The sequence below is a fragment of the Falco punctatus genome (assembly GCF_963210335.1).
Source record: "Falco punctatus genome assembly, chromosome: Z".
In the NCBI taxonomy this organism is placed as follows: Eukaryota; Metazoa; Chordata; class Aves; order Falconiformes; family Falconidae; genus Falco; species Falco punctatus.
The window spans coordinates 21,018,887-21,043,161 of record NC_137586.1 but is presented as its reverse complement, the minus strand read 5'-3'; the positions used below and the strand labels follow the sequence as shown (position 1 = coordinate 21,043,161).

The window sequence follows — 24,275 nt, the reverse complement described above, 5'->3', positions numbered from 1 at the left end:
ATGCTCACCAAAGCCAATACATACTAAACATGACTTCAGTATCTCAATAAGCATGTGTAAATAAATGTGAAATACCACATAAACATTTCCAACACACACATGTAGCATTCAGGACCAGGCATTTTCAACAGCATTCTGATTATTGCTGCTCTCCAACCAGAAAGCTGAAAGACATTCTTAATGAAGAACAGCTTATTTCTAGTGCACCTCTTTGGCTGAAAGGTTTCAGCATGTGACATCTGAGCAATTGCTCTGCAAAATATACATGAAATGGTCAGTCTCTGCCCAAAGTCAAGCAGCCCAAAGTCAAGCAAACCCAACTCCATTTCAACATAACTTAAGATTTCAGACTTCACTTTGAACACACATATTGAAAAGGATGCAGAACTTCCCTTCAGGTTGAAATTCTGTTACTGTCAGAGTAGATATCCAGCATAAAAAATATTAGCTAGCAGAGCTGCAGTTCGCAACTTAAATCACAACGGACAGCAGAAGTGCTCTTTGCATTGTATAAAACCATTGATTGTTCCCAACCCACTGGTAATATGACCGACTTTCTATTAAAAAACAGTCATGTGTTCAAATATAGCTACAGTCTGGTGCCCCCAGAACTGCTTCCCGCATGAGATTATAAAACAGGTCCTAATTAATAACTGAAGTACAGTTCACCAGCATAAACTGTTTGGAACCAACAACCCAGGAACTGCTAAAAACTCTGTGTAATGTAACTTGTATCTGCACAGCACCTGTTTCTCCAGTGCTATAAGGAGCATTACATTCTTCCATACATAACAACTGCTGAAAAGGGGCCACCCCTTCGCTACCCCCAGTCCTAGCCCCGAGCCACCTCTCCTGTTGCAGACGGGTAACTGCTTCTTGAATAAACGGGTGGAAGATACCGCGCCGATCCCTGCGCATCCAGGTGGGACCTCCTTACATCCCATCGCCCAACCACTTCCACCCGCCCGCTCCGGGGGAGCTGCCGCCGCGCTGCGAGGGCAGGGTCTGCACAAGACCGTGCGGTGTGCCCAGGGCGACCCGGAACCCACCCGCGGCCGCGGCGGCGGGGCGGCGGCCGCGGGAGGGCCCCGCCGCTCAGCCCCCCGCCCCGGCTGCCCCGCTCCCCGGGCCGGGGCCCCGCACCCCTGCCCTGCCACGGGCCGCGGCCAGCGCCCGCCCGCCGGGGACACCTCTCGCAGGGACACGACCCCCGCCCGGGCCCCACCGCACACACCCCCGGCGCCCTCAGCCCTGTCCTCCTCACACCCGCCGGCCGCCAGCGGGAGAGCCCGCCCCGGCGGCCCCGCCACGCCGCCGCAGGCGCCCGGCTCTCGGCCGCGCTGCGCCGGCCGCCCCCCTGGCGGCTCGCTCGGCTCCGGCCCGGGGACCCACCTGCACGGGCGCTTCGTGCCTCATGGCCGGGCGCGGCCCGCCGCTCGCTCCGCTGCCGCCCGCCGCCCGCCCGCGCACGCCAACAGCCGCGGCCGCCGCCCGCCCGGGCTCTGCTGACAAACCCGCGTCGCGATCAGCACCGGAGCTGTCCCCGCTCCGCCCCCGGCGCCGCCCCCCCTCCCGCGCGCGCCCGGGAGCCGTAGTCCCCCCGCCCCGCCCCGCCGCCGCCCGGCCGCGCAGGCCGCACTACAGCTCCCGCGGCGCTCTGCGCACGGCGGCCCGCCGCCGCGGGGGACGGCGCGGGCGGAGGCGGCGGGGCCAGCGCGGCGCTTTGCAAACTCGTCGCGGGGCCGCGGGGAGCGGCGGGGCCGGGGAGCGGCTGGGCGGCACGGGGCGCTTTGCCCACGCTGCGGCGCGGAGCGGGGACGGAGGGAGCGGGGACGGAGGGAGCGGGGCCGGCCCCGCCGGCTCGGCGGATGCGCTGCCGGCCCAGCCCCAGCGCCGGCAGCCGCGGCGGAGCGGGGCCGGGCCGGGGCAGCGAGAGCGCTGCGGACGCGGCAGGCAGCGGCCCTCGGCGGGCTGCGGGGAGTCGCGGGGCGGAGCGGGCGGAAGCCGCGCTCCCGCGGGGCCTGGAGGGCGCGCCGCGAGGCACCGGCAGCGCTTCCATGTCGCGTCCCTTTACCCGCCGCACCGGCAGCTGCGCTGGTCCCGCTCCGCCCCGCCGGCCCCATCACTCTGCAGCCCGGGCGCCGGGCCGGGGGCGCCCGCCGGGCAACGCCCCGCAGCCAGCGGCCCGTGGGCGCCGCAGGGCAGAGCTGGGGGCGGCCTGCCGCGCCCACCGCGGCTCGGTCCCGCCGGCCGCCCGGCGCGCCTGGCTCCCGCGGCCGGCCCTGGGGCCGAGCAAGGCCGAGCGTCCTCGGCATGGCAGCGCATGATTAACGTCTGCGCTGTTGTAAAGTCACAGTCCCTTCTCCTCCTCCTCTTTGTCACATCCCATTGTCCCCGCTGTCCCCGCTAGGATCCTCGCTGGCCTTTGACAAAGAGCAGCAGGTCGGCGCCGGGCCGTGCTGCTGTGCGGTGGTGGCAGCCCCGCACGGGCACAGCTTCGGGCTGGTGGCACTCGGTTTTGATGGCGGTATTGAGGTCATCGTGAGGGAATGACACCAAAAAAGCATCACACCTTCTGCATGTGTTCCCAAAACTGGGTTTTATTGTCCAATAGGTTTTGAATATCTTTCTTAGCACTTTTTCTGTAACCATAGCCTTTAATTCAGAGTCCATACTTGGGCCCCAATATACAGGACCATGCGGAATCACAGAATGGGTGGTGTTGGAAGGATCCTCTGGAGATCATCTGGTCCAACCCCCTGCTAAAGCAGGTTCTGCTAGAGCAGGTTGCACAGGATCCACCCAGGTGGGTTTTAAATGTCTCCAGAGGAGACTCCACAGCCTCTCTGGGCAGCGTGTTCCAGTGCTTGGTCACCCTCTAAAGTAAAGAAGTTCTGCCTCATAGTCAGAGGAATATACAGGTCCAGAGGGTAGGAAAATGTACAACTAATGGTATTTCAGATTTAAGATATGGCATGTTCTCTTCTGCTGAAAGGGTGAAAGCGAGCCATGGGTGTGAGCAGCCAAGGTGGCTCACCCTGGGGCAGTCTGCCCGAGGTTTGAGAGCTGGACGTTTTCTGGGCAGAGAGGGAAGGGCAGGAGAAAGCAGCTGTGGTGGCTGAGGCAGCATGAAAATGGCAGTCTGCCCTGTGGACTAGTCACTTGTATCTGTGTGGTAGGCATTGCGTAAAGCAAATCACCTACAGGAGCTATGACATAGTCAAATTGTATAACAGGGACATGAATATAGATTAAACTGTATATCAGAAGTAATTACATTCTAGATCTGCAGGTTTTTGATTTCTTGTACAACTATTTAAATCTACCTCACTATAACATGAAAATAGGAATTAAGTGAAATTTGTTTCAAACACATGACTTTTGCAGCTGATTCCTCTTTCCTGCATGAAACATTGAATGTTAATCTTTGTACCAATGTCGGCATGTAGACGTGAATTTGCTCAACATTTTAGACAATGTGTATGTGTGCATGTGTCATGAGCATGCCAACAGTCCATTTTTTCTTAATGCATGTGATCTATTCTTGCTATTTTTAGGTGAATACATACCAAACAATCATGAGTAACAATCAATTTCCTTCTGAAAACAGGGCACATTGTATTTGCTATCAGTTGCAATTGGGAAAAAAACAGAGATATTCTTCCTCCTATTAAAGCGTTGTTTTATGGAGTTACTTTTTAAGGAAGTATTATCAATATATTACACAGTCCTGAATATATTAAACTGTAGTTTTCCATAAAACAAATCTCATTTTGGAATGTCATTTTAAATCTTAGTTGAATAGGTATTTGAAACAGAACATTAAAGTATTCAGATAAGCTTTTGGTTATAGAATTTAGAAAATAGATACTCTGGATTTATTATTCTATTAAAAAATTTAATAGATGCAGATACTGTATTACAAATTATGAAGCTTAAATGATGCTGGGTTCCCAAATTTATCCCAAGACAAAGATCCTCCACATCTTTTTATTACACTGAAATTTATCTTAGCATTGAAGTCTCTAAGCAATCTCTCACCTAAAACCTCCATACAGGGAACTATTAGTAGAACATATAGCAGGATTACTTTTCGGATTGTCTTATGTCCTTCTTTAAAGCACAGGATCACCTGGTTTTGGTGTGTTGTTTTTTTTTCAATAAATGTTAAAGTAAACAGCATCTCTGCATAAAAGATACTGTTTCTTTGTTCAGTTTTTAAAAGGCATAAAACTACAAGAAGTAATGCTGAGTTTTTTCTTTCTGTTGTTGGTTGAAGCAGCAATACTGGTGGTTGTTGGGTTGGGTTTGGTTTTTTTTGATTCCTCAGGTTTTGTTTATTGTTTGTCTTCCAGCAGTAACTTTGTCCTTTTCCCTCTCTCTTCTTCAGAAGCTTTTGAAGATGGCATGGAAAAGAAATGGGCCAGAATTAAATAGAATAATGCTAGACACAGATGTGGTTTTGTACCCGAAGCACCTTAGTCCAGTGACATGCTGTGATGATATTCTGGAATGCTGTTGACCACAGAGCACTGCTTGCATGTGGCAGAAATTTCTGTTGATTACTAATCACCGGGTTAAAATATGTTAACATTTTTGGAACATGGTGTTCTTGAAGCTCTTTTGTACATCATTACTGTGAACTAGCTATTTTGACAAGGTGCCAACATAGAAGGGACCCAGTTTAAAATAAAATTTCTAATTTTTTTAACCATGAATAGTAAAAATACTGCAGAAGTAGTCATGAACATCAGTTCAGGTTTTTAATTATGTTGATTATACTACCTCCTTTTCATTTGCTAACACTCACAGGAGTGATATCTTTTTTTTTTTTTTTTTCATACCAAGTGCTAGATCAAGGAATGCACAGAAAAGTTAGTTATCATTTGCTAATTTGGGCTAAAGACAAAAGGAGAAATTTTTATTTTCATTAGGTGATGGCAAATAGTCATCCAATTAACATACATCATCACGAAAGCTAACCCAGAATGAGCATGCTGCTCATGAGATATCTAGTACAGTCACTCTGGCTTACCTAGATGTAGAACAGCATCGTTTTAGGACATTTTTCGATCTTTGTAATACAGTTTGGGTTTTGCCCAAAACACTGATTTTACAGAGCAAAGAAGATAAAACAGTAACTTTGAGGGCTGCATACTAAATATAAGTAAACATATTTACAAAGGCACCAGGAGACAGCTGGTTTGTATAGAGTTGAGTTGTTTTAGGTGAGTGAATTCTGGAATGATGGACACATTAACAAAGCTGTTTCTTGATTTTTCACTAAAGGTCTATATAAGTAAAAGTGATATAAATGCAATGTAACTTATTTCACAAGTTCAATGAATGTATTTGGAATAAATATTTTCTGGCTTTCAAATCTTTCAAGGTGTCATAATAGAAAATTAACAAGTAAGTAAGATTCGGAAGTAGAAGAAGCCTAAGTTAAGAGGGAGAAAATAAGTCAAAGAGAGTTAACTAATGATCATTGTTCCTCTCTTGTAATTTTTAGGTTGAAATACAAATTGTTTCAGGTTTTGATTTAAGAAAATAAAGGTTCTCGCTAAGTACAAAGTGCCAGCCATTTTGAAATAACTATACATCTTGTCAATGTTCTCTCTCATGTTCTGTTCCTTACTGTCAAATAGCTTGCTTTTTCCTCCTGACCTTTAGGAACACAGTATTTCTTTTACTCCTGCATGCCATTTGACTTATCCTGGGATTGGACTTTGGATGCAAATAACGGAAAGAAGAGTCATGAGTCTTTCACTAAGCAATAAAGGTCATTCACCCTGGTTCAGTCTGTCGTGTTTGCAAGTCTGGCTGTGCTTGAGGTAAGCCTTCTCTCCAATGACAGTTTTAAACAGTATTTCATCAAGAAAGCAAGCATAAATTAACAAAGTACATTTCTAAAATGAAATTAGAAATTCTGTTGAGAGCAGATGTGGCACTGAAACAACACAAGATCTGTCTCAAGTACAGATCTCAGATACACACCCTTCAAAAAAAATCTGTGGGGACTTCTTGTCAGGCTAGAAGACAGATAAACTACATAGTATCTTGTCATGAGGTAAACCATGGAAGTTGTTATATTTGCAACAGATTAAGATGCTTTACTGCTGTATAGATGCTTGGTTTTGTGACCTTGCTAGATTCTGCAAGTCCTTTAAAATCCCAACAGACAAGACTCACATGTCAGGCTGCGTGACAGCACGTTGCTGATGCATGAACTGGAGATGCCACAGTGGGGAATGAGAATGCAGTGGCTAAAAGAGCAAGTCTGATGCTCATCACATGAGTCTTGACAGGTCTGCATTTCAATGAAAGACAAGTAAATGGTTTCTGTCAGTGATTTTTGTTTTCTTCTTCTCATTCTCGGGATAGAGGATACTGTCAGTCTCTTCCCTGTTAAACTTTGCAACCATTAAAACTGTAACACAGAACTGAAATGCAGCTTTCCATTTAGTGGATAAGGGACCAGTGTATAAATTACTACAGTTCTGTTGATGGAAATGAGCACTGGGGTAATCTGTCTTTGCACTGTTGTTGCCATGGCTACTGGGTCACAGCACCAGATACGCCATCATGTTTCCTGCATCCTCATATTCTACGTGCAAACGTTTTGTTGGCATAAGGGAAAACTTGCATTCTGTTTCTCATTTCTTATTGCATAACACACTGGCTTGTCTTCTATAAGATCACCTGGGTCTGTGGAGATCAAACAGGTATTTCATACATCTCCCTTTGAAGGCATCTCCCTTTGGTATGTGTCCTGACGCTGAAGAAAAATCCTCTTAGTCTTGACTCCAGTCACCACCTAATCTGAGCACCCACACTACTATGAATCTGCATGGCCAGTGACCTCTGCAGGCAAGGGACAAACTGGCAGTTAATGCATTAAGCCTTCTAGCACAGTTTTTGGTACAAAGTGTAACTTTTAAAATCTTAAGAATGTCTGCCTAGCTGTTTCCTGAACAAGGGCTTTATGGAGTCTGCCTACCATTCAAGAGGAAGACCACAGTGTATATTCATCATGATGGGCAGGTTAAAAAGGTTATAGAAATTCTGAAATTAAAACCCATGCTTGGAATTGTGCATATATCTGCTGAGATACTTAGTAGCAGTGCGTGCATCGTCAAATTAAAAAAAAAATGCAATTAAATTAAAGTTTAAACGTATTGCTTATCTAATGCTTTTGCAACAAGCTTTGTGTTCACAGTGAAATGTCATCATCCTAAGCTTTCTATAGATCAGAAGAATGGTTCCTTTACTGTCCATGCATTTCTATACCATTAATCACACGATCTGTCCTAGACAAGAGGAAGCTCTGATGAGAGAAAAGAGCATGCATTAGTTTCTGTCAAGCATGGAAATTCTTAAACATGGCAAACAAAGCATATCCATGATATACTACATCACGATTCTGCATGGTCACTGGATGACATTGATGGCTCAGTGCTGACAACAGCTGAGATCAATCGGATGACCTAGAGAGAGGTGTTCTGTGGCTACTGCTTCGGCAGGAATTTTCACACAGCTCCTCCTGTCAAAACATTTGTGCACTGCCAAAATAGTTGTTAAAACAGCATAGCAGCAAACAGCGTATAATGAATTCAGCTGTATTAAGTTCTGCTGAACAGCCAAGGGTAGAAGCTAATATTTTTTTTTGTTCCTACTCTTAGGGAAAGGCTGGTTGATTAAAGAAATAATCTTACCATTTTTATCAAATATACACACAGTCAATGAGACTTCTAGGGGTGGTGTTTTCATTCATTTTGCATCTGACTTCTCCATCTTTCTTCAGTATGATGTTAGCATAAAGCTTCCAATAATTAATATCAATGACAGCGACAGATATTGCTACAGTTCACTAGTTCTATTTTGAAAGTTTCTGCTACAGTAACTATAGACAGAAGTAAAAAAAGGTGAAAAGAAGAAACATTTACTTACAGGAACTGCATGTAGTCAGATTGCATATTTTTCAGCCCAAAATGTAAAAATGAAGGAGGAAATAAATATATTCACATCTAGCTCTAATAAAATTTGATTTTGCTTACTTTTCTTATCTAACAAGCATTTCAAGATAGAAACACAGTTGTTGCTAATGATATCATGATGATCAAGTACTTCCCATGAATACTCTGCAGCTGTTTTAGAAGAGGCTGTTGCGGCAGGAAGCAACCTAATAGCTAGTTTTGGGTCCCTTAGCTATGCATGACTCGGGAAGAAAAAGGATCATTACTTGATTTTCTATTTTGCCTCGGTACTTAAAACACCAATCACCAGGCCTACTCAGACATCAGTCCTTTTTCATCAGGGAGATGAAGAATAAACCTCTGGAGCTCAAATGTGAGGATATAATTCTGTGAGATGCTCATCCCCTGTAGATGTCATTAGCTTTCCGTTAGAGGCATTCACCTTCTCTCAGGTCTGAGATCTTAGGCTGAAATTCAAAACCAATGAAGGAGCCCCAGCCTGGCCTTAAATGTCACATCAACTTCATAAGCATCATTTGGAGTCTCTAAATGCAGCCAGTGATTTTTTCACCAGAATAGTGATGTTGAGTGGTCAGCAAATTCCATACATGACATATTGTCTCCCTCCATTTTACTCCTTATTTCCAAGTTAAATTCTTGCACACTTGACCATCTTCCTTGTTATACACACAGCACATTATCATGCCAGGGAGCTGGAAGGAACCCCTACCATTATTTTCCATTAAAGGAGAGCTAATTAACTATTTCTGAGAAATCATCACATCCTGTCTCTATTATCTGCAGCTGTCTTAATTGGTTTGGAAAAAGCAATGGGGGGTTGTGTCCCATGTGAGTATGTCCATATTCTGAATATCTGTTTCCTTCTCTTGCTTTTGCTCGTTGCAGAATTGTACATCTCACCAAAATAATAACTGAACATCTGAACTTAAAGGCAGGCTCAGCCACAGTAACATGGTTTAGCTCATTTTGCCTGGCAATCCTAGAGGTGTGCTATTTGACATGCAGGACTGAGCGTGCAGAGGAATTAATCAGGAACGGAATCAGGCCATTTGCCAGTGCTCTGGAGCCTGCAAAATATGTGGCGAGCAAGACCATAAAGGCAGCTAGATAAAGATGGTATATGGTAGATTAATGTTTTGCTAACAAGCCCAGTCCTACCATCAGTCATGACTTCTGCATAAGGTACCAAGCAAAATGTTGGCAGCTGGCCAGAGAGCCCACAGTTAGCTATTCATTACAGAACTGTTGTGTCATTTTCAGATATTGTACAGAGCTGACCAATTTCCAACCAGAGTTGACGATGGGCACTCACACAAGTCATTCCATTAGCTCTTCCCCTGCAACAGCAACCTCCAGCAAGAAGGAGTAACAAGTCCTCAGGGAAGGATCCCTTACACTGCCATGCTGCAGTGAAACTCTCAGCGCAGTCAGCATCCATGTTCCTCATTTCTAGGGTGCCTAAGCGCAGTCTAATCTGTATACGTGTTTAGTTCTCACAAGTGCAATCAAAATGCCAAACTGTATGTTCTGGAAAAATGAATGTGGTCAGAAATTTGTGTGAAAGTAGGTTTGAGTTCTGCCTTTGCCACCGATTCATTGCATGCCTTTAAGGAAGTCTCTTTGTCTCCATTTCCTTTTCTGTAAAATAAGATATCATTATCTCATCTTATTGGTGCTGGGTTTGGGAGTGTTAGGGAGGGAAAAAACAAGAGCTGGGAGGAATAAAAAAAAGCCAACAGAAAAGATCTTGAGGAAATTAATACGATACTACTTGAAAGTGGTGTTTAATATGATTCAGGAAAAGAGAGATACTTACAAATAAGGATAAAAACAGTAATTAAAAAAGGATGATTATTCCTGAAGCAACATTTATCTATACACTTTCTGAAGAAAAGAATTCACTGCAGTTGGAACTCTGTACTATGAGAAGCTTGTTCCTATATTTCTGCAGTTGGTACTCTATATTATGAGAAGCTTGTTCCTATGTTTCTCGTAGATGTATTGAAATGCAGAGGAATGAGAATTAATGCTGTGCTGGCAACACATTTTAATCTTCCTTTGGACTTGCTGACATTCTCTGGGATAGTTTTTCAGGCATTATTTTGCCAATTCAAATAAATTCAAGTAAAAATATTCCATCAAGAAAATGTAAGTTTGTAGAACATGTTATTTTTTTTAATATTTCTCAAAATCTCACTACTAGGTTTGCATAGACGAAGGAAAACAAAAGTCTCCATGGCATACACTGTTCCAGAATTACCCACTGAGATATTCCAGTTAGTTTTCAGCAGGGCCTGATGGTTTGTGTTTACAATTTCTTCTAGTTTATGAATCACTCTATATTCTTAGAATAGGTACATTCATACACTTCAAGCTGTATCTGCTTCCTCAGATTTAGTACATTATTATTCTCATCTGGTTAGAAACACAAAGCAAGGTCATATGGCTCTAGTCTCAAGAATATGAAGTGTATATTTGTGGTTGGTAATCTCATTTGTCACTAGGATTGCCTTCATAATTACTCACCCTTCAACCTTATAAAGTAAAAACATACATACCGCAGTAATGTCAACCTCTTTGTATTCATCCAGTGTCCCAGATCATTCCAGCCCTATGACAGCTACTGAATTATATGACAAGTTCAGTCAAACAACAATGGCAATGAACACTCTGGTTAAGAACATGTAGGCAGAGCATTAGTTCAAGAGCTCTGCTGTTCAAATGTGTATTTTTAGGGTGGCCAGAGCTGCAGTGTCAGACATCAGTAAAAAGGGACAAAAATGCATTCAGTGGAGAAATACATACTGTATCTTTCACACATGGATCTTTGGCATCACAATAGTTCTAATAGCTTCCAAGAAGCCAGGACAAATACTTCCTTTGAACTGAGATGAAGAAAGAAGTCATCTGTTTGACCGAGATGGCCTTTTTTTTTTTTTTTTTTTTTTTAGCTAAAAGAACATGAGGATGAAGCCAAATATTTTCTGTTTTATTTGAAAGGTCTGGTATCAAAAAACTTGGAGTATAATAAGTAAAAAACTTGTTTTCCATGTATTTTTAAACCTTTTGATTTCATGTCTTCTGGGAATAATAAGAAAGCTGAACCCATTTTTCTGTCTGAGACCTGCATCCATGTGTATTTCATCATGGGTGCTTAATGAGTTTTGCAGTATTTCTCTCTCAAATGGAAATAGTTTCACTGCCTGAACAATTGGTTTTACAAAGGTAACAAACATAATGTTGCTTTCTAAAACCAATGCATCAGGAAGAAAAGACAAAAGCCGGCAGGATCTTCATTTATACCGAGGAAAATCAGATGTATCAATCAAAATGCTGTATGCATGTAGCAGCTCTTGAGCCAGCCATGCCAACCAGCATTCAAGAGGTCAATTTCCCTCTTCAGAGCCAAGATTTATCACAGAGATGGCACCTGCTCCTATTCTTCAGTAGAAAAGTGCTACATATTCTATTTGATTTGCAGCGACAGTACTTACCAAAAGAGATGGGGTTATAGGGAAGAACTTCAAGAAGCCTACCTGAGATGCCTCCACAGCTGAGGGAAGTACACTTGGTGCAGTGCCCAGGCCCTGAGTGGGAAGGAGAATGGAAACACACACATTGCAACAACGTGAGCGACCGAGGCACTGCAAATTCGTATGATCGTGGACACTCAGGGGAAACTGATTTGCTGCAATGACTTTATACAGAAGTTGATTGTGTTTGCCTTTGTGTATGGGAGTGGGAGGCAGGGGGATAATACAGGAAAGGAAGGAAACATTACAGCCCAGAGGCTGGTAAGCATTTTGAACATTGCCAGAAAAGGAAAAGAGATCTCACAAACTTTTCATGATGTCAGGATTCTTCTTTTAAAGGAGAATATTTGATGCTTTCTGGGAAAAAAAAAAAAAAAAAGACCAGCTGATGCTAAGAACAAACAGTTTGTAAGTGCCATACACCATAAGCAAAACCCTCCTAGACTGAAACCAAAAATATATTACTGCCCTCTACTTCACAACAGTTGTCCATAAAAGAACAAATCTGGCTACCCACCATGCACTTTTTTTTTTTCCCCTCCTTCTGGTTTTAGCTATCTGAAGTCTGCTTTTCCCAAAGTCCCTAGCTCTGCACTCCAGGGTTTGAGTATTATGTGGTCTATGGCAATATTTCAGGCTCTGGGCAGTGTAGGCAATATTGTTGAGTGGATCAAGTAATAAAGGACACTTACTAGTGCAAACATAGTTGGAAAAGGAAGAATGAGTGATTACTGTCCTCCAGTAGCTTTGACCTATAATGGTGTTTGACTCCAGCTATGGTCTCTAAGCTTTCCTCATGATTTTATCTAGGTTGTCTCTCCCTAATAACCCCCTCAGTTGTGTCTTTGTAAAAGCATTGAGAACAGACAGAATTAAGCTCTGAAAGGCATCTTCGATGTGGGAGGTTTTGCTTTGTGCTAACCAGAATTGCATGTAGATCACACATGGGTTATTTTGAACAGACACAGTGGAGGTTTTAATTTACATTCATATTGTGTATCTGTGCATTACGGATACCAGTTTAAGTAACAGAGGTCAGTTGGCAGCTCTCTATTATACTAGTAGCTGTGCTGTATTTATTCTGCAGTAGGATGTAGCACCCACTCTAAAATCAGAAGTTAAAGCAATTCATAAAATTTAACTGTTCATAGCTAATTTTTCCTATATGAGAATAATATTGGTATCTTGTATATCCATTACAATATCAACTGCTTTAAGACAAGAATATCAAACTGTTAAGAGAACCAAAATTCTCTTTTGCACACACAGGAAACAAGCATAAAAGAAGTCTGTGTGTCAAGGTAATGAATTAATATTTGTACTAGTTTAGTAAAACGTTGATTACGATTAGCTTTAAGTCAGCAATACCTTTCAAAATAAATATACAGGTATCATAGGATATTTCCTATTTATTGGCTGGCAGTTTTGATAAATTGAACAAGGACAATATAATTAACTACATGCGATTTACATTGACTTCAGTTTAAGGCAGGCCAGTGTTTAATTACTGGGTACATAAATAAAGTGTATGTTTCCTTTCTTTTAGAATTATATTGGCTAAGATTATAATTATAGATGATTAAAGAAAGGGGTATTAATTGTGGGTCAGAGCCAAGTCATTACACTGTGATAAACATGCAAGTGCTATCAGTGTATTTTCCTGTATAAAACATAATTGTTTTGAAAAAGGGAGATAGAAGATTATTTAAGCCCCATGGAGGGATTGCTGGAAGACTGAGTTTCTTTAGGGTACTTTAAAATACAGTCTTTATCCTGCACACTCCCTTCCTGCCAGCTCTTTTCCAGAACCCTGGTGAAGGCTGATGTCACATCTGGGCTGGCTAATGTCATGATACAGCTCTTTCAGGCTTTTGTTACTCTATTTCCTCTACCATCTCTTTCTGCATTTGCTAATGGAAAAAAAAAAAATGTTTACTTTCAAATGTATGCTGGAGAAGCTGGCAAGTCCCTTTTCAAAGACTTTCTCTAGAGAAACTGTCAACAGCATAGAGTTCCTCACATACAAAAAACCTGGAAGTGGGAAGTGCTGGATCACGTGTGCTGCCTCTCTTTAAATGCTCTCACTCTGAAGGAAATGAGAAAGTATCTTAATATTACCATTTTCGAACATGATGAGTTATTTGTCTGAATCTGCATTACCTTAACTGTCAGAAAAACTGCCAATCAAGGTCATGACTACATCCACCCATAATTCACCCCTGAGAAATCAGAATTGACCTCTCACATATAATTACTGTCCAGGAAATGTATTTAAGTTATCTGTAGTGTGCCTTCAATGACTGCAACTCAGCCTCACATGCTCTATCTCTTTTAACAGACCCTCTGGTAACTGACAGAAGGAAATTGGTTGGAACAGTGAACAAGAAAATAATAGCAGCTAAACTAAGCTCTTGGCTTGTGTTAACAGATATAATTTATGCCATTACAAAATGTCCCCTGCTGAACATTTCTGCTCCAGAAACAGATAAATGGAGAAAAAAAGTCTGGGGAGTATTTTAATCTTACTGTCCTTCAGTGATGACCTCCTCCGGTTTCTTCTTCCTAGGATCCTGAATTTAATGTTCAGGTTCTGTGTGACACCGATTTTTCAGACATGACTTTGACACCTTGCTGTGTTTGCACCTTTCCACCCAAAGAATCTTAACCGTATAAGCTGAGGGAATGCTTAGTTTATACAGTCTAAGCTCTGTTGGTTTGGCTATGTAGTGGTGAAACACTGGAACAGATTTCTCAGAGTTGGCAGATGCCCCATCCCTGGAAATCTTCAGGGTCAGGTTGGATGGGGCTCTCAGCAACCTTATCTAGTTGAAGATGGCCCTGTTCATGGCAGGAAGGTTGGAGCAGCTGTCCTTTAAAGGTCCTTTCCAACCCAAACTATTTTATGATTGATTAATTGGCTTATATAAACTCATATAGGCCTTTCCTCAGCTTCAGACTGTGCAGGTAAACATGGTATCCAGAGGTTTGCAATCTGCAAGCTGACTGCATCAATCTGGGGGCTGGACTCATATTTATATGGACCAACGACTTTTGCCTTTTCAAACTAAGCTAACTGGGACTTTAAAAGTAATTCGCACTGTTTCCTCACACTATTTGTTTACTCTTTGGTCAGCAGAGGCTCTTCCAGGTAAGGCAGGCTAGAAACATCTGTTGGACAACGTTTGTCAGGATCTTAATGATCTGTGTTAGTGGCTGTGAAGATGCCTTTAGTGTAATTTGTCCCTTGACTTTTCATATGCACCAGTTCCCTTGGAATGATTTTGTGTTGCAGAGATCATTCCCTTAAAAAGGTGCATTAAAAAGCATACAGAATTCTGCTTTTGGACTAGTGCCAGAATTACTTCAGATGGGCAGCTAAGTGTTGGAGACCTCTAATGAATTTCAGGTCTGTAAAAGTCAAAAGTCTTTCCACTAATTTCCATGAGATCAGCATATCTTTGCTACTAAACAGAACCTTCAAAATGGCCTTGGGACTTACTTTCTTTTACTTCTAATCACCACTGCAGAACAATTTTACAGAAGTAACTAATCTGTGCTCATGTTGTTTGCCCTTTGAAGCCATAGGGGTCTGTTTCACAAGGGATTCATTCTTCGTATCTAACCCCTTCTGCGACTTCACAGGAATTAACTACTGGATACAAATCCCTGAGTGCACAGAAAGGAAAATAACCAGTCCCCATGGCCTCTGATTATATTTGACTCAATCTCATGATCCAACTTGTTTACATTGTTTCAAATTAAACACAAAGCCAAGGCCTAATATGTCCAGAATAATTTTAATGTATTTGGTACTGTTCACTGCATTTTAGCTGCTCAGCGAAATGTTCTTCCATTGAAAATATACCCACAAAGTGCTCAGGTCTGATGACAAATAAGATCAGCAGCAGCTTTGTACCATTTACACCCTCCTCTTGTCATATAGTACTTTCAAGTACTCATGTTACCTTCTTCTTCAGAGTATTCCCCGTATATTACTTCAGAATGTTTCCTAATATTGTTATTCAGAGTTCTTAATTATGAGATAATGAAAAGATTAGTATTAGTACTGTGGCACCATATCAAATTTTAAATATACATCCAGACAGCTTTTTAACTTTCCTGCATACAACAGTTGTTCTGAAGTTTGGTGATGGAAAGCCCTAAGCAGAATCTCCCCCCTCCATCCCACACTGTGCAGCCAAGTGAAAATCAGAGGGGTGGACATCTGTGTAACTTGCATCTTCAGGTCTCTTTGGCATGTTAACGTCTCACCCAGTGTTCTTATTCATAGATGTTTCTATGATCAACATCATAACAATTTTTCATCAGATCATTAAATTCAGTCCTCGTACCCTACGCAATTTTAAGAGTTAAGAGTTCTCATCTTTGTATGCATTTCCATGTCCTGTGACTAAACTGAAAAGCACTGCTTCTCAGCTACCCTTTATCATAGCTATGTTGCTGTAGCTAAAAGTGACCAAGCAATGAATCTCAATATAGAAATTTCATGTGTATGGAAAAATGACCACATTAAACCCGAAACTGGGCAAATGTTTTAACATATTAGCCAAGTCTACATTGGCAGGATTTTTGCATTTCTTCATTTGTATTTAACTATCTAGTTTTGCAGCAACCTGATACCCAAGTAGCTTTCTGCTATCTCTCCTCTGGCAGGCGGTCTGGTGTCTCATTTCTTGTTTGTGATTAATTACTCTTCCACTGAATCCTTAGTTAGGAGATTGATTTTTCACAAATCTATTAGCAAATGTTTTCTGGCTTTATTCGTTTCTTACTGGAAGTTAAATTTGCGCAGGGAGTATTGCCAGTACAATACTTGCTAAAAACTTACTCCATCTTCTAGATCAGTTATTAATAAAGAACTGAAATTCAGTTTGGCACAAGACTCCTTGAGCAGAGTGCTTTTCACACACCCATGTATACATATACACCCTCATTCAAGCAGTCCTCCCTGCAGTGACACCATTTGTTAACAGACATGCAGCCAGTTTCTTTTAATTTAACACTTTTTTTTTTTTTCTGAGGTGTTTTTAATTAAGTTTTCGGTTAAGTTTTTGTAAGGCATTGAATCAAGTAACTGTTTAATTCCAGATTGCACTGACTGGAAGCACTCCTTCCATTTCTGAGGGCTGACCACATTCACCCAGTATCTCTTCTTCGTACACTGATGCACTTTGTTATTTTTAATTCAGTTAACTTTGACAGACCTGGTCTTCCTATGGTCATGTGGGCCAGATATTCAAGGGAGGTAATGGATATTTTCCGAGTTTGGAATAACTTTAGAATGAAACTTAAATACACCTTTTATTAAACTATTTTTAACCTTAATTTTCTCCTTACAATTAACTTAATAGCTTTAAAAATGTTAATCTTGCCTAGTCTATGCTATCTTTATTCTTTTTCATTCTTGATTTTATCTTATTCTCTTAATTAAAACACTTATTCTGGCCCTTGCAGCTTGACCTCCCATGCAGACACATCTCTGCTCTCCATATTTATTACTTTCTTCCCTCGACTTTCCTGTGACCGCAAGCCCTGACGTAATCTCATTTCCCTCTTGGCTGAGCTTCAGATCTGAAAGCCTTTGATTCTGCTCCCCTTTGTGCCTTCATAACCCTCCCAGGCTTGGCCTGTAGCTGAATTAGACACAGTATCCAAAGGTGTGAAACACACAAAAACTTCTGAATCATTTCTAACAAGAAAATCGAGGAAATTCATGATAGAAGGACAGACAAAATGTATATACTCATTTGTGCAAATTATTCAAAGAGTAGCATACACATATCAATGTATTCATCACACAGTGTGTCCCACAGAACCAATAGATCTTGCATCTTCTGAAGAAAGGTTTTCTTTCAGAACATCATACTATTTAGAAAAGCCATTCCTTTTTCATGTGCCAGTTACTTATTTGATAACATTTGCAATTAACACGTTCTAAAGTGGAGTATTCCCCTTAAACAAGTCATTCCAGGGCTTCACTTGTGTTTCAAATCTGTTCTTAAAACATGTGGGAATAGTGGCAGTCTAGAAGTACCTGCCTGTTTTAAAAATGCTGTTACTAATCCTTAATCTCATAGCCCTCTAAATTAGATAAGCAAGAAATCCAAACCATGGCACAAAATAAACCAGAAAGCTGCCCTTGCATGTTACTATGGACACCCAATTTTGCAGTATTGAGGTTGTGAAAGGTATTTCTTACCACCAAAAGTCCTAAAAGTGCACCTTGAAAGTGGCCAAGCACCAGTTTCTGGTGTGATCTCATTCCGCAGTCAAGGCTGCCATTTCTTTGCAGCTTTGCACACTATGTACTCATTTGCACCAGTACCTGCAAGTGTAACCCACTCCAGGTGGTTTGCCCAAGTGCAGCCAGTCACACAGACTTCTAAGGAGCAAAGAATCAGAATCAGCAGCAGTGACTGCTACCCCAAATGCCTCTCTTAATTTCCATAGCTGATCTTCATTACAACAAGGACTGTATGTAAACCATTTTCTCAGAAATACTCAGCAGGTAATAGTTCAATACAACCATTATGTGAAAGGATATAAATCACATTCTAGTTCAGAATTTACTGAGCAGGAAAACACCTAGTCTCATGATTTCCAACCTGAAGGATTTCTCAACCACTTCATTTGGAAAAGAATGTCTTTTAAAAAGCCTAATTAACACAGCAGGCTTAAACTCCTTTAAGGCACCCTGCCCATCCACTAAACAATGCTGAGGTGGTCTTCAAACACACACACACAAATTTGAAAGGTAGTGATGATCAGCTCTCTTCCATGTGCATAATCCCATTTTTTCCTTCCACTGATCAAGAATTTTTCATTTAAGACAAGGAATTTGCGCACAAAACAAGAACATGAACAATCCAGATTTAATTTTAACAAGCCAAAATACTTAGATAATTAAAATATAAACTAAAAATGTTCTTCTGTTCACTTGAGCTAAAAGAATTGGAAACCAAGTCCTCATATAATTTTTCAAAGCACTAGCTGTTCTTTTTTCCAGCTTGCATCCTGGCAACAGCAAACACTTCATTTACTTAACAGATATTGTTGATCATTAGGGACTTTGCCCTATCTTTTTTTTTTTTTTTCCTGTTCATTTAATGTCTTTCTTAAAAGTCTGTTCAATTAAAATAATAGTTTTGTCAGCAAAGGTTAGGCATAATGTTATTGTTACTGAACATAGGAATACAGTTGCATATCAAGCTATTTTTGGTAATTGTTAACTTGTACACATTTAAGCACTGGGGGAAAGCATACTAAAGTAATGAAAATTGCTTTTAAAAGAAACGCCTTAAAGATCAGACACCAACATAAGTTGAGGGGCTTGGACATGGGTTACCGAATCTCAATTCTAGCACCTGTAGCAATTTCAAGAAATTTCAAGAGAGGAAGACTGGGAGCTTGTAAGTAAAAGGCCTTTCCCTTCCTTGCTTCCAAACAGCCATGGATTTTAAAAAAAATGCATTAAGGTTAAAGCATGAGTTACCCAGAAAGGGTCTGTCAAGGTTATGAAAAAAGATTAATTAACTTGTTATGATCACATTCTTAAGATTATTTTTTTTTCCCCATTGGTTTTCTTTTTCTTTTACATTGGCAAAAAAATGAATGAAAGAAGTGAAAAAGCTATGCTCATTCTGCTTCACAGCAAGTCCTGCACTTGTAGTAAACGTGACTGACAGCTTGCCTCAGCATCATTGTAAGACAGTTGTCACCAGCTTCTAATTTTTGTGAAATTGTGCTAAAATTTTCCATTTCTGTAGGCAGAAAATATCTCAAAGTAATGTTACACTTTTCTGTTGAAAATGTAATTAAAAATCCAGTGTGCTTTAGTGATACTTTGATTTTGTCCAAACTGAATGCTATCTAACAACAGGGCTATCCATTAAGTTCATCAATGTATAGGATCCACTTAGCAACAGCACTGAATCTGGAGGAAACTGTCTAGGCCACAAAAGCAGGACTCTCAGCATGCTGAATAGTGCTACTTTCCTTAAAGTTACATCTAGGAGATCTGGGATTGGGCACACAAAACCAACCAAACCAAAAAATGAGGTGAGTGTTCTGTTATCTAAATCCTTCTGTTACCAGCTACAAAATGAGAATGTCTAAACTCTATCAGCAGTTAAAAAAAAAAAAAAGTTTCTTACACACATATAATATATTAACAAGCACTATTGCAAACCAAGGAGGAAATTAATAATATTGTCTTCAGAGCAGACTCTGACTTGTGGGCAATTAATGTTAAATGGAGGTTCATTAACTGAGTGCTGCCTATGCCTATTCTGTGCAGTGTGGATAAAACACATGCAATCTGAAATTGAGAAGATTATCATAAACACAGCCACACAAAGAAATTGAATTGTATTGGACAGACAATGTTAATTTTGTCATTTTGGGGGTGCTTGACACATATTAATAATGCTTTCTGGTACTCATGCCATGCAGTTTGATATTGTAAACATTCTTTTGTATATATTTATATTTATATTTACATATATATTTCTTATGTATACATGGACTTGTGCAAAGTTTCCAACACTGTTCTGCACAACAGTCCTTGTCTCTAAACTGGAGAGACATGTATTTGATGGATGGGCCACTTGGGTGGATAAGGAATTGGCTGGATGGCCACACTCAAAGAGTTGTGGTCATCAACAGCTCAGTGTCCAAGTGGAGACAAGTGGCAGTCCTTAGGCGTCCGTACTGGGACCAGTGCTGCTCAACACCTTTGCTAGTACATGGCCAGTGGGATTGAGTGCACCCTCAGCAAGTCTGCTGACAACACCAGGCTGTGTGGTGCGGTCAACACGCTGAAGGGAAGGGATGCCATCCACAGGGACCCCAACAGGCTTGAGAGGTGGGCCTGTGCAAACCTCATGAAGTTCAACAAGGTCAATTGCAAGGTCCTGCACTTGGGTTGGGGCAAACCCAAGCACAAATACAGGCTGGGCAGAGAATGGACTGAGAGCAGCCCTGAGGAGAAGGACTTGGGGGTGCTGGTAGAAAAAAAGCTCAACATGGCCCAGCAATGTATCTATGCAGCCCAGGAAAAAAAAATGTGCCCTGGGCTTTATCAAAAGAAGTGTTGCCAGCAGGTCAAGGGAGTGATACTCTCCCTCTGCTCTTGTGCAGAGTAATAGAAGAGCATTAGACATTCTTCATATGAGAGTGATGAGACAGTGGAACAGGCTGCCCAGAGAAGCTGTGGATGTCCCATCCCTGGAAGTGTTCGAGGCCAGGCTGGATGGGGCTTGGAGCAACCTGGTCTAGTGGAAGGTGCTCCTGCCTGTAGCACAGGGGTTGGAACTAGATGATCTTTAAGGTCCCTTCCAACCCAAACCATTCTATGATTCTACGATTTGTACAAACTGTCTGGAAGAATGAGAGTCCATGAAAGAGCTGGATCTCCATAAAGATTTATTTTCCCAGAGTGTGAATCTTGGCCCTCTTGTCCATGTTGATGGCCATGTAATAACTATTTTGCACTCAAGTGTTACAAGGTCACCCCTGTTCCAGGAGGTCTTGTCAGGGCAAGACCTTCAGTTTTCCCAGTTCTTCTACCAAACACTGACATACCTCTTTGCTGTTGTCTTTGAAAACCAGGTGCTATTTCTGCATTTGGTTGGCTGAGCACACCTCAACTTGTGTTGAAAAAGCAGAGTCTAAAGGAAAGAGGAGGTTTGCCCAAGACCTCAAACACCCTTAAGCTGTGCACATTCTTCCCTATATCCCTGACTTGTACAGACACGCTCAGGACAGGGTCATAAGGACCTAGGTGGAAAGGGCTGAAGAAAATTCTCTCAGGCTTTCTTTCATAGCACAGTGTCTGCCTGCAGTGGAAAATCCCAGCAGAGACAAGGCACAGGCAGGTCTTATAATGACATGGGAAGAATGAAATAGTCTAGTCCATAGCCTTGGGGCCTGAATTTTTGTCATGCTACATCAACTTGATTTTCTAGGAAAATGTTCCTCAGAAGGTCACAGCTATATAAAGCAAACAATAAAGGCCAGAGTTGCCCCTGACTTCATAGTGGTACAAACCCCAGGACCTCCCTAGGGATCTGCAGGCTCCCATCCAGGCACCAACACTTCTCAGCTCACAATATTTCACACGCAGTCATGCTGTGTGTGATCGTTGAAGCTGATGCGCTGCCATGTCTGCAGTGAGCGCCCATAGTCTTTGTGCCATCTGACAACGCTAAGGCAGGTTGTGCTTGTAGTCTTTCAAGTCTTTCACACCTTCCCTCCAGCTATGCCCTGCCATACTCATCTGGGAGAAAAATCGGAGAGCAGCTTAAACATTTTACAAGTATTTTCCCTCCCTCTTCACAATTTCATGTATGTAAAGGGAAGGATAATAAAGGAAAGGGATAAGAAATATTAAGGAAGATCTGCACTGCATAAATGTATTGCAGTGAAATCAAAATGCTGATAGATCTCCTCTGCCATGCATTTTTTCGTTTCTTGTATCTTTATGAAGTTTAAAAAAGCACAAGTCTCTTTTCAGCATTTCCCCCCCCCCACAGTTATGCCTCACCACTTGCAATCTGCTTTCTACTCAGCCATTTAATATTTCTGGGAACGTTATAGTGTATTCTGCTGCTTCTAATTTTTTCCTGCCACTCTGTCCTGCAAAAGTAGAAAATACTTTACCTTTCTTACTAATCAGCCAGTACCTGGTGTCACATTAATAGCCAAGTACAGGAAAAGGCTCTTATTAAAACATACTCTCTTCAAAAGTGTAAAGAGCGAATATAGTCCAAGTAAAAACACAAAGCTGGGCACATCTCCTTCACAGAACAGTATGTTTGTTACAAAACTCTACAGCTGGTAATCTTTAACAGGTCATTCATATTAATCATGTTGTTTACAGCTCATAGTCTGTCCACCCCAAACAGGATTGTTGACTTGGTACAACTTTTTAGAGTGTTACTGAGTAATGTGTTTCTTGTCCAGCTGAAGGTTAGTGTCCCTCCTTTGCACAGATCTGCTTTCTTTTATGTTGGCATTAGCACAGTGAGAAATTATTCCATCCTTCAGATGTTACAACATTCCCAATAACACGTAGCTGTTCTGCTTCTTATGGTCAGTCTGAGTAGCTCAAGGACTGTCCTGATCTTACCAACCTTTCAAAGTTTTGCTGGGCCATTTCACAGGGTTATTTTGATCCTAAGCAAGGTGTGAGTAATTTGGAAGAATTCCTCTTTTACTGTGGCAGTGTGCTCCCACTGAACCCATCCTGACCTTTATTTCTGTAACCCTGCTCAAGTGATGATCATCAGTGGAGGTCATGGCTAAGTCTGGTCCTGCTGGATGTCATCCGATTAAGTGGATTCAGGGGAGACAGATGACACAATAGCCAAGGGGTAATTTGAACAATGTGCCCACCTAACCACAGTGCTGATCAAGGTCTGACTCAAGCCAAGTTTGAAAGAAACTAATTTCTGTAGCTGGTATGCAAATATGACTATGAGTTAGTTATCTTAGGCCATAAGGAGTGGACGGCCCAGGGCCCAGTCAGCTCTCCTGCATGGCAGCGGGCTGCACGACAGGGTCTCTCCTTGATGTAGGGATGACTCTCAAGGTTACTCCTCAGGGCTGATTAAAAGCATGCTAAACTTTGAAATCTTAGCTAAGTGATATAAAAGGATTGATTGTTCAAATATAATCCTTTAGACACAAACCACTGACCAAGTCTGAGACCAAGTCTGGATCTGGCCGCACCTAAAATTCCCCCCTGAGGAGCAGTTTAGAACACAAGGGGGTCCTCTCTGAACCTCATCACTCAGCGGGAGGGTCTCCCTGATGGTTTTGTCTGACCCTGTCCTCTGTGCAGTAAATACTCAAGCGTACCTTGCCATCGAGTCTTGTTAAACCACTGTTGCATTTACTATCGAACTTTGTTAAACTGCTGTTTTATACCAATAAACATATTGCTGCTTCCCTCTTGTGTGTCACTCCATCCACAAAACCCACTCAACTACAATCTTGAAATGCCATTTAGTCTGCAACTGAGATCCTATTTTAATTTCTGTATGAATATCATAACGACACTGAAGACCACAACAGTGATAATTAGTTGTCATAAAGGCAATACACAGAAAGGGAAGGGAAGGGAAGGGCAGGGAAGGGCAGGGAAGGGCAGGGAAGGGAAGGGAAGGGAAGGGAAGGGAAGGGAAGGGAAGGGAAGGGAAGGGAAGGGAAGGGAAGGGAAGGGAAGGGAAGGGAAGGGAAGGGAAGGGAAGGAAAAAGAAAAGATAATACCTGAGAAACACAGGTTTTCCTCACCTTCACTTGTGTGTGTTGTGAAAAAGGTGTTGGGCCATGATGGCACAGGTGGTTAGGTGTTACTCCTGGTATTCAGGAGGCAGATTTGCAGAATAGACTAGTTTTTTTACAAGGCGAAGAATATTTTTTCTTCTGTCAGCCACTTTTCTCAGTAAATCAGCGTCCCAAGCCCTGCCCTCTAGAGTCGCAAGCTGGACCAGCATCCTATGCTGACAATACATTATTATTTGAAAAGCATTCAGCACAACAAAAGCCCAATTCAGATTGAAGCTCTGGCATAGTATTAACATTAAAAAAAATTAATTCACTGTGAAGCCCCTTTCCCAAGACTATATTGGGAAGAGTCATCAAATGACTCTTTATGCTTCCATCTAAGCACTTAAAATAAATATTTGCAGGTCTGAGTCCCCATTTTGTGGGAGATCCAACC

The 24,275-nt window shown here is 42.0% G+C and overlaps 1 protein-coding gene across 3 annotated transcripts in view; it reads right to left on the bottom strand.

Moving 5' to 3' along the window:
* The window catches only part of RAB3C (RAB3C, member RAS oncogene family), a 158,033-nt gene extending 134,307 nt beyond the window's left edge, over window positions 1–23,726 (bottom strand). For 2 of the 3 annotated variants that reach the window (XM_080372964.1, XM_080372963.1), the window contains exon 1: window positions 1,393–23,726. In XM_080372964.1, the coding sequence (XP_080229090.1) occupies window positions 1,393–1,416 (24 nt within the window). In that variant the 5' untranslated portion in view covers window positions 1,417–23,726. Of the gene's footprint in view, window positions 1–1,353 lie in introns of all 3 variants that reach the window. The other variant, XM_080372965.1, reaches the window with a different exon arrangement.
* Between the last annotated feature and the right edge of the window lie 549 nt (window positions 23,727–24,275).